The sequence below is a fragment of the Theropithecus gelada genome, chromosome 19 (assembly GCF_003255815.1).
Source record: "Theropithecus gelada isolate Dixy chromosome 19, Tgel_1.0, whole genome shotgun sequence".
NCBI lineage: Eukaryota > Metazoa > Chordata > Mammalia > Primates > Cercopithecidae > Theropithecus > Theropithecus gelada.
The window spans coordinates 15,538,087-15,548,644 of record NC_037687.1 but is presented as its reverse complement, the minus strand read 5'-3'; the positions used below and the strand labels follow the sequence as shown (position 1 = coordinate 15,548,644).

Here is a 10,558-nt window from a genome sequence, read left to right as displayed (position 1 = left end):
CCTATTATCTATGTATCTATCTATCATCTCTTAATAGCTATCTATCCATCTGTCTAATATATCCATCATTTATATCTACTTTGTCTATCTACCTAAACTATCCATCTTATCTACTCTATTATCTATCTACCCATCCACCCGGACCTTGAGTTGATTCCTCTGCACTCAGCTGGCCTGAGGCCAGGTGTTGGTTGGCTGCCCAGGCTCGGGAGATGCACCCAGGCTGCAGGGATTGGTTGGCCCAGCCCAACCCAGTCAGCCCTCCCACAGCCTTTCCTACATCAAGGGCCAGGGTCAAAGGCCTCCCAGCAGACAGGGAGAGGAGGTTGTGTGGGACAAACTGCTCCTGACAGAAGGTACCAGGCTGGGAGTGGCAGGTCTGGGGGGGTCCTGGCCTGGGATGAAGAGGGGTACTGCCCAAGGCCCATGCAGCTCCCAGGTGCTGGCCTGGAGGATGGGTTTCCTGGTAACTGAAACCAAGCCCCTGGCAACCTCCCAGTGATTCAGGCTGGGCCTTTCTGGACTTTAATCAGTCTCTCTCTCTCTTTCCCATTCTGAGTGTTTACTAGGGAACTGGAGGCCACTTGGCTGCTGGTTTTGGCTGGGCCTTTCTGGACTTTACCTCTCAGTCCCTTTTTACCCATTGCTGAGCCCTCCCTGCTCTACCTCCAGCACTGCCCGTCCCTGCCTCTTCACTATCCCTGGAGCTCCCTGGGCCCTTCCCTGGGCCTCAGGATCTCACCATCCATCCCATCTGCCCTGCAGGATGTCCCAGCTGAGCCTGTCCTGGCTGGGCCTCGGGCCGGTGGCAGCGTCCCCGTGGCTGCTCCTGCTGCTAGTCGGGACCTCCTGGCTCCTGGCCCGTGTCCTGGCCTGGACCTACGCCTTCTATGACAACAGCCGCCGCCTCCGGGGTTTCCCACAACCCCCGAAACGGAACTGGTTTTGGGGACACCAGGGCATGGTGAGTGAGGCAGCAGGACGGGTCTAGGTCTCAGGGTGGATGGACTTCCTGAGGGGTCTGAGGCTGACGGAGTGGGGGTGAAGGGGGTGGGCTGGGATCTGGGGTGGCAGAAAAGCAGGGGAAGCGTCTTACTCATTCCTCTGTTTATTCACTTATTTCTGTGCTGTGCCAACCCAAGCCCTTCTCACCTCCTCATCCTCCCACTCCTGGCCTGCATTGAATCCTTTTCCTGCCTGTCTTCCCACATTAATGCACCTCTGCGGGGCTTCTGGGCAGAGGGGTTGGCTGCACAGAGAGGCGAGTCCCTGGCATTCCCACATTCTCCATGGCTGGACTTGAGGCCTCCTGCACCCACTGTCCAGGGTCCTCTCCCTGCTTGGACTATTTCCTGTTGTGAGGGTACAGCTGGGCTAGAGGAGAGGCGTGGGCCCTCTCCCACTTCCACCATATCTGAAGGCACCTTCCTCTTATCTTCTTCTTCCTCTTATCTCCCTCTTACCAATGAGACCTGTTACCAAACCCAGATAAAAGTTGGTCACTCACTTCCCCTTTCAGAAGCTTTCCTTGGCCTTTCCCTTCCCCGAGACCTTGCCCTCTGACTTAGACCTGCTCTCCTCTTTGGGGGACGTGGTCTTAGTCTGCTCATTTGCAAATGGCAGGATTGATGGGTGTGTCCACAGGTGAAGTGGGAGGGTGCACAGGACGCACTAGCACAGAGCCTGGTGCAGAAGCTGCTCCCAGGTGGGAGACACTGTTCTGATGGACGGTCAGAGTCACCTCTGCTCCCCTAGTGGCTGCTGAGAAGGGAGGGTCTCCTGTGTGCAGAACCTTCTCCATGGGAGGAACTGGAACCTCTGTGAACCAGTCAGGATATGAAGGGGTGCGGGGACCAGCCTTAGGGACATGTCCTGAGGCCATACTGCTCCCTATGAATCTCCCCTGTGAGGACCTCCCCATGTGGCCGCCTCTGGGCTGAAATGACTCCCAGAACAAGAAACTCTTTCCTCTCAAGCTAAGTGGGCCTCTGTGAGTGGACAGTGTGTCTTCTCCCTCTGCCCTGGGATGCACCCTTGGGACTTGGAGGTGGCCCCAAGAGAGAGAGAGCAGGAGGAATGTGGATAGATAGATAGATAGATAGACAGACAGATAGATAGATCAGGAGGAATGTAGATAGATAGATAGATAGATAGATAGATAGATAGATAGATAGATAGATAATAGGATAGATAGATGCACAGATAGGATGGATAGATGGGTGGATGGATGGGTGGACAGGTACGTAGATAGATAGATAAAAGGATAGATGGATGCATGGACACATGGATGCACAGATAGGATGGATAGATGGATGATAGATGGATGGGTAGATAGAGTAGATAGGATGGATAGATTAGGTATACAGATAGAGTAGGTATGTATGAGATGGATACATTAGACAGATGGATAGGTAGTTATTAATAGATGATAAGTAGATAATAGGATGAATATATGGATGGATGAAAGTACAGATAAGATGGATTGATGGATAGATGGGTAGGCAGATAGATATATAGATAGAAAAATTAGATAGATAGGATGAATAGATTAGACACACCCAGAAATGTTTGACCAACTACCTGGGCATCCCTTAGCCTAGTCAAGTGGACACCTAGAATTAACCATCACAGAAGGTAACGACCCCTGCCTTGCTTGCAGGTCAAATCCACAGAGGAGGGCATGAGAGTTCTGACTCAGCTGGTGGCCACCTATCCCCGGGGCTTTAGGGTCTGGATGGGCCCCGTCTTCCCCCTCCTCAGTTTGTGCCACCCCGACATCATCCGGTCTGTCATCAATGCCTCAGGTACCATCTGGAACACCTGGTGGTGGGTGCTGCAGTGCATTTGAGGCCTGCACTTCCTCTATCCCCAAGCTCCTGTTTGGTCCCTGCAGTACTCTGGCCTCTCCTTTCCTTCTCTCTCAGCCATCTTCGTCTTTCTTTCATGTATTCATCAATTCCCATCTCAGCATCTCCTCTCTCCATTGCCCTCTGACACCCTGTCCTGGTGTTCTGGGCTGCCCTGGAACACCCTGAGAGACCTCAACTCAAGGCTCTGTCTTGGAGGAACCCCAACCTTAAGGAGATGGACCTGGATAGAGATATCCCCAACTTCATGGGATCAGGAAAGGGCCAGAGGGAGATGGATGACAGTTCAGGGAAGAACAAGGTCTCTGCTGGGGCAGGCTGGAAGACTTCCTGGAGGAGGAGTTGCTGGAGCTCTGTCTGGAACAATGAGTAGGAATGTTTGAAAGGAGAGTGCAGGGTGATGCAATTGGACATCGGTAGTATTCAAGGCCCCTTGCCAGGTCTAGCATCAACTTGCCTGTCCCAAAGCCTAGAACAATGAGGAGGACTTGTGGCTGGTAGGAGGTCTGGGCTGCTATTTCCATGATGTCCACCTCTGGTGGGTCAATTCCTTTTGCCCCATCCTATAGCTTGTCTACCCTAAGTTCATTGCTCTCCTGCTGCAGGCCCTGGGGATCTCCAAAAGGAGACTCCACCCCAGCTTGGGACCCTTTCCTTGACCTCTGTGCTTCCCATCATTGGACAGGCCAGGCCGAGCAGGGGGAATGGGCAGCATCCTACAGAGACCATGGCTCTGACATTAAAATGCTGAGTGACTCTGGGCTGGTTCCCAGCTGTCTCTGGTTATTGAGGTCTCTTTCCATTGTGAGTGGTGGAAACCCAACCTGGTGTGGTCTAAGCAAAGAAAGAGAACCTATTGACTTTAAAGTCCAGGGAGGGTGGCCTTCAGGCATGGCTGGATCTGGGTCTCACACAATGTCACTGGGAATCTGTCTTTCTCTCTTGGCTTTAGCTTTCTCCAGGCTGCTTCTCCTTTCAAGGCGGTCTTTTCCTCATGACGTCGAAGATGAGTCCCAGAAGCTCAGTTCCCATGGGAAACCCCACCTTTCCCTCAGAGTTCCCAGAAATGGCCCATGATTTACTTCTCCTTGCCTGAGTCATAGGACCAATTTTTCACCCAATCCCTGTGACTCTGATAGGCCAGTCTTGGCAGGCCTGGGTCTTCCAGAGCTACTGTTTTGGGGGCGAAAAGAAGTTTGCTGGTTAAGGATTCAGGCCATGGGTGCAGACAGACCCAGTCTCAGGCCTCAGACTAGCCATGGTCTGGGACTGTGGGCAAGTGACTTTATTGTTCAGAGTCTCAGGCTCTTCATCTGGAAAATGGGATGAATGAGAGCTCAGGAAACACGGTGTGTGGATCTACATGAGGAAAGACCTCTTTTCTGTCTGTGTAACTGAAGGACTGGAGAGTCCTGCCTGGAGGATGTGAGGAGGAAGCCCAGGTGGGGCTCAGCACTGAGAGGAGGATGAGATGCTGCTTGAAATCCTCAGGACGAGGGCTTCGACCTCTTCTCTGCAGATCCTTCTCTCTCACAGCCTAGGAGAGCATGAATTGGGTCCTGTTTGTTTTTCTCCAGATTCACAGCTCGGAGGAAGGTCTTCTATACACACAAAGCCTGGTGGGCACCTTTGGTGATATGTGCTGCTGGTGGGTGGGGCCCTGGCAGGCAGTCATCCACATCTTTCTCCCCACCTGCATCAAGCCTGTGCTCTTTGCTTCAGGCAGACATTGCACTGGCCATGCCTTGCCCACAGCTGGCTCCAGCTGATCACGTGACCCATGTATAGCCAGGTGGGGCTGTGGTGGAGACGCCATTGCCTCCATCGCCCCTGGACTTCCACCTGTCTGACCTCTATTCCTGCTTGCTCATGTCTGGGATGTGTCTCTATGATGGCTGTTAAATGGTCAGGTCTGCTGTACGGCTATGTCTTGTCACGTGTATATTTACACGTGGGTCCTGGTTACACCTGAAATGTGTTATACCTGGTTACATCTGGTGTATCAATCCAACCGGGGCCATGTAGAGCTGGTCATATGTGGGGTTGATCTGTGGCCAAGGACATGTGGGGCATGTGAGGGCCTGTTTGGTTCTTGTCTCAGGTGCTGTTTGACATTGCCGTTTCCTCCTGCTGGTCACATCTGGGCCATGTTTGGGGCTTATGTGAGGTCTGGGACCCAGAGTCCCTGTGTGAGCTGTCTGAGACATTATTTGAGTCTTGTCTGAGGCTGTGTTATAGTATGTTTGGGTCATGCCTAAGGAACAGTCTGGATCACATGTGGGCTATGTCTGGGACGTTAAAGATACCATATTTATATTCAACCCAGAGCTTGTATGTGGAACACGCGTTTAAGGTCATGTTAGACCATCTCATGTCCATGTTAGAGCATACTGTCTCGTGTTAGGAATTGTCATGTATTTTGTGGCCATGTCAGGACATGTGAACACATGTCAGGGTCATGTCTCATGTCCAGGTCCATGTCAGAAGATGCCATGCCAGGAGATGTCAGAGAGTGCTAGGACAGACAGGGTGTCCTGGGTCCATGTAAAGGCATTCTGTAGAGTGCCGAGCTATGCTCAGGGGTTGAGGAAAATGTTGGATCATGTAGGAGGCATGTCAAGGCATGCTGGAGCCCCGACATAGCTTCTCTGTGCCAGGTTAGGCAGTGTCATTGCTGTACTGTGCTGCCGTAGCCTGGTCTGGTCTTCCCTCCCCTCCCCCATCCTCCTTTCTTCCTCTGCCCTTGGCCCCCTTCCTGCTATGTGGGGCTCGGAAGGGAGAAATGCAAACCTCTTGCTGGGAGCCTCCCTCCCACCCCCAAAGTTCCTCCTTCACCTGCCTCCATGGCCCCTGATTGTCCTCATTTATGTCAGCCACCCTTGCACCAAAGGACAAGTTCTTCTACAGCTTCCTGGAGCCCTGGCTGGGTGAGTATCTGCAGGTGAACAGGGTTGGGAACAACCTGGAGGGCCAGGGGAGGGAGACGCCCTTGCCCATGGCCCTTGGCTGCCCTGTTAGGGGATGGGCTCCTGCTGAGTGCTGGTGACAAGTGGAGCCGCCACCGTCGGATGCTGACACCCGCCTTCCATTTCAACATCCTGAAGCCCTATATGAAGATTTTCAATGACAGTGTGAACATCATGCATGTGAGTTATTTGAAGCCAAGGTCCCAGCTGCAGCCTTTGGTTGGGGGAACCACAGACAGATCTGGTCTGGAATTTTGGCTCTGCTTGTGCCATTGGGCCATTGCTCTTCCTCTCTGAGCCTTGGTTTCCTCATCTGTAGAATGGGGCTAATCATCCCTACTTAAAAGATGGTCAAGGTGATGTAATGGAGTCATGTCCCTGGTGCACAGTAGGTGCCCAGAAGGTGTCTGTTTCTATGTTTCCATCACCCTGGCCCTGTAAACTCAAGAGGGTCATGACGACCATTGCATAGTAGCTGTTGCTGGTAAGAAACTTGAAAACTGATTGGTTTAAAACAGTAAGGACTTATGATTGCTAATAAGTCTGTGGGACAGTTGGCAGGTTCTTCTGGATGTGGAAGGGATCACTCATGGTACAAGAGCAGCTGGGGGTCAGGTAGGCAGCCTTGCAGGTGTTGGTTGAATTCTGTCACATGTTTGGGTTTTGGCTGGGACATGTTTGGGTTCTCTCACATGTCTGGGTTTGGCCTCAGCTGGGACCCCTGGATGTTCCTCCCTATGACTGTCTCCTTCCAGAAGGCACCCCGTGGTTCACAATGCAGGCAGGGCTCCAGGGAGTAAGATGAGGTTTAACTTCATTAGTTATTACCTCATCGTTTTCACCACATTGTATTTTGACATTGAGAGCCAGAAGTCCAACACAGAATCAAAGGCAGGGGGTAAAATAGGCTCTGTCTGTTAATGGGAGTTGCTGAAAAATCACATTGTAAAGGGTGTGGATATGGGAGGAAGGGACGAATTGTGGCAAGGTTTTGTGAAGTGTCTAGGATTTATTTTAACTTACAAATTGATAAGTTAGTTTGTTACTGTTTCATAAATTCTTCCAGAAGGACAAGAGACTTCTGGGTCAGAGACAAAGGATAGTTTACTACTCATGACACAGAGAGCAGCATGTGTTTCTTGTTAGATTGCATTTTTTTTCTCCAAGCTTCCCAAATCCCATGGGCTGACACAGGTGGGCTTCTATAAATGCCTGCTGACATAGTATATTGCATTACAGAAAAGGAGAATTAAGCTTAGGGAATCTGCTTTTATAGCAAGCAAAAGCAACATGTCTAGGGGGAGTCTTTTTTTTTTTTTTGAGACGGAGTCTGGCTCTGTCGCCCGGGCTGGAGTGCAGTGGCTGGATCTCAGCTCACTGCAAGCTCCGCCTCCCGGGTTCACGCCATTCTCCGGCCTCAGCCTCCCGAGTAGCTGGGACTACAGACGCCCGCCACCTCGCCCGGCTAGTTTTTTGTATTTCTTAATAGAGACGGGGTTTCACCATGTTAGCCAGGATGGTCTCGATCTCCTGACCTCGTGATCCGCCCGTCTCGGCCTCCCAAAGTGCTGGGATTACAGGCTTGAGCCACCGCGCCCGGCCTAGGGGGAGTCTTTACCTTATCCCTCAAAGTTATTCTTCGCAAACACAACTCTGATAAATTTTCCATGTCAAGAACATCAGTGTCTTGCATTCATGACATTCCCAGAAAGGATGCTCAGGACTCACGAAGGACTACCTCCCCAAAACAGGGAGATTGTTGAAATCAATTTATTACAATACAGATGGGGAAATCCAACATTTATTGAGCATGAACCATATGCCAGAAACAATGCCATGTGCCCATTCCATGACATGAGTATATATTGTCCAATTTGATTTTAAGAACTCTGTGAAGGAGAGATGATGTATTTCTGCCCCATGGCAGATGATGAAACTGCAGGTCTGAGAGATTAGGGAGCTAACCCAAGTTCACCCAGCTAATGAGTGAGCTTGGCGTGGTGGAGCAGTTTCTAACGTGGATTATATGGCTCCAAAGCACATCATCTTAACTGTTCCTGAAGATTTGACAGGTGGGATATAGGGGAGGGTAGTGAATTGACTAATGGCACACAGAGCACGGGAGCCAGAGCTGGAACTTGAACCTAGGTCTCCTAATTCCCAATCTTGGGTCTTCATCTCTTAGTAGTAACAGCTTTTGCTTGCACCATAACCTAGTCCTCCCTGGGGAGGGGTCCCAGGGGAGAAGATGAAGAGGCTTATTCTGGGGAGTGTATCTTGACGGTTGGGGTTGGAGAGGTGCTCAAGGGAGCAAGGAGCCTGCCCCAGCTCTGTCCCCTTCTCTGGCTAGGCCAAGTGGCAGCTCCTGGCCTCGGGGGGCAGTGCCCGTCTGGACATGTTTGAGCACATCAGCCTCATGACCTTGGACAGTCTGCAGAAATGTGTCTTCAGCTTTGACAGCCATTGTCAGGAGTAAGTTCTTGCCCAGGATCTGGGATCTTGGGCCATGGACCCAAAGTGGGTAGGTGGGGGAGGGAGGACTGAGCGGGGAAATCAGACAAACCTTCCTGGAGGAGTTTAGTTATACCTGATCATTGAAGGACTGGTGTGAACTTTATCTTGAGGCTTCCAGGGAGCCATCGAAGAGGTTTGAACTGGTGGGTGTGGTCAGAGCTGAGCTCTATAGGGGATTGACTGTAATGTAGCACTAAATGGAGTTAACACTGATGCAAAGAGGCTAGGGTGGAAGCTAGATCATGGACCGGTTGGAGGAGGATGAAGTCTGAACTCTGTGGACAGTTTCAAGGAGAAGGGTCAGGACTGTATACGGGGAGGGAAAGAGAACAGGAGAAAAATGTGCAAATTATACTCTGGATGCCTAGCGGCATGGAGGCATCTCACAGAGATAGGATGCAGGGGGAGAAGAGAGCTTGGAGAATCAATCTCATGCTGATCCCCACCCTTTATCTGTGGGGTCATCTGTTCCTGGATACTCTGTTTACTGTTAGGAGGTAGCTCCTGGCTGCTGGTGGGAGGTGCTCCTGGGGCTTCAGGTGTATTAAATTGTTTTCTCCCTTTCCGCCCTTATCCTGCAGGAAGCCCAGTGAATATATTGCCGCCATCTTGGAGCTCAGTGCCCTTGTATCAAAAAGACACCAGCAGATCCTCCTGTACATAGATTTCCTGTATTATCTCACCCCTGATGGGCAGCGTTTCCGCAGGGCCTGCCGCCTGGTGCACGACTTCACAGATGCCGTCATCCAGGAGCGGCGCCGCACCCTCCCTAGCCAGGGTGTTGAGGACTTCCTCCAAGCCAAGGCCAAATCCAAGACTTTGGACTTCATTGATGTGCTCCTGCTGAGCAAGGTGGGCTTCTCTGGGATCTGAATTCAAGAAGTAGAAGGGAGCTTCATGTGAAATGTCAGATGAAAGAAGTTGAACTTGATCCAGAGGGCACTAGGGAGCCACGGAAGGTGATTGAGGAAGGGAGGGACAGGTCAGAGATAGGTTTTAGAGATGACTCTGTGGAGTGCACGTAGCAGGGAGCTGCTAGGTTTGAAACTGACAAGTCTGAGAGTTTGCTCTATTTACAAGCTAATGAGTGAATTGGCCACATTTAAATAGGTACATTTACATCTACATCTATGTCTGGATCTATGTTTATGTTTTTGCCTATGTCTTTCTATATCTTTGTCTCTGTTTGAGTTTGTGTCTCTGTCTGTGACTGTGACTGTGTGTCTTTGTCTTTGTCATTGGCCATATCCATACGTCTTTGTATCTGTGTCCTCATCTTTGTCCATGTCTACGGCTTTGTCCTGTCTTTTCTATGTCTATGTGCATGTCTTTGTCTCTGTCTATATTTTCATCCGTGTCTATGTCTTTGTGTGTATCTGTGTCTGTGTTTATGTCTTTGTCTTTTCTCCGTATTTGTGTCTTTGTCTCAGTGTCTGTCTGTCCGTGTTTTTTGTCTGTGTCTGTGACTGTGTCTTCGTCTATGGCTGTGTCTATGTCAATGCTGTGTCTATATCTTTGTCTGTGCCTGTGCTTGTGTCTGTTTTTGTCTATGTCTATGTTTACATCTATGAGTATTTGTGTCTGAGTGTGTGTCTATGTTTATGTGTATTTGTGTGTCTGTGTTTCTAAGTCCGTGACTTCGTCTATGTGTGCATCTGTGTCTGCATCTGTGTCTGTCTACGTTTATGTGTATTTGTATTTGCGTGTTTGTGTTTCTAAGTCTGTGACTTCTTCTATGTGTGTGTGTCTGTGTCTATATCTTTGTCTATGTTTATGTTTATGTGTATATGTGTGTCTGTGTTTCTAAGTCTGTGACTTCATTTGTGTGTGTTTGTGTGTGTGTCTATATCTGTGTCTATGTCTATGTTTATGTGTATTTGTATTTGTGTGTCTGTGTTTCTAAGTCTGTGACTTCATCTATGTGTGTGTGTGTGTGTTTGTGTTTGTGTCTATATCTGTCTATGTCTATGTTTATGTGTATTTGTGTGTCTGTGTTTCTAAGTCTGCGACTTCGTCTATGTGTTTGTGTCTGTGTCTATATCTGTGTCTATGTTTATGTGTATTTATGTGTCTGTGTTTCTAAGTCTAAGACTTCATCTATATGTGTGTGTGTGTGTCTATATCTGTGTCTATGTCTACGTTTATGTGTATTTGTATTTGTGTGTCTGTGTTTCTAAGTCTGTGACTTCATCTATGTGTGTGTGTGTGTGT

At 49.8% G+C, this 10,558-nt stretch overlaps 1 protein-coding gene across 3 annotated transcripts in view; it reads left to right on the top strand.

Moving 5' to 3' along the window:
- The first annotated feature begins 267 nt into the window (after positions 1 to 267).
- Positions 268 to 10,558, top strand: part of LOC112613097 (phylloquinone omega-hydroxylase CYP4F2-like) — a 28,210-nt gene continuing 17,919 nt past the window's right edge. The window contains exons 1-7 of one of the 3 annotated variants that reach the window (XM_025368314.1): positions 268 to 356; positions 766 to 964; positions 2,660 to 2,804; positions 5,741 to 5,794; positions 5,886 to 6,013; positions 8,184 to 8,305; positions 8,929 to 9,199. In XM_025368314.1, the coding sequence (XP_025224099.1) occupies positions 767 to 964; positions 2,660 to 2,804; positions 5,741 to 5,794; positions 5,886 to 6,013; positions 8,184 to 8,305; positions 8,929 to 9,199 (918 nt within the window). In that variant the 5' untranslated portion in view covers positions 268 to 356; position 766. Of the gene's footprint in view, positions 357 to 673; positions 965 to 2,659; positions 2,805 to 4,444; positions 4,590 to 5,740; positions 5,795 to 5,885; positions 6,014 to 8,183; positions 8,306 to 8,928; positions 9,200 to 10,558 lie in introns of those variants that run through there. The other 2 variants (XM_025368316.1, XM_025368315.1) reach the window with 2 other exon arrangements.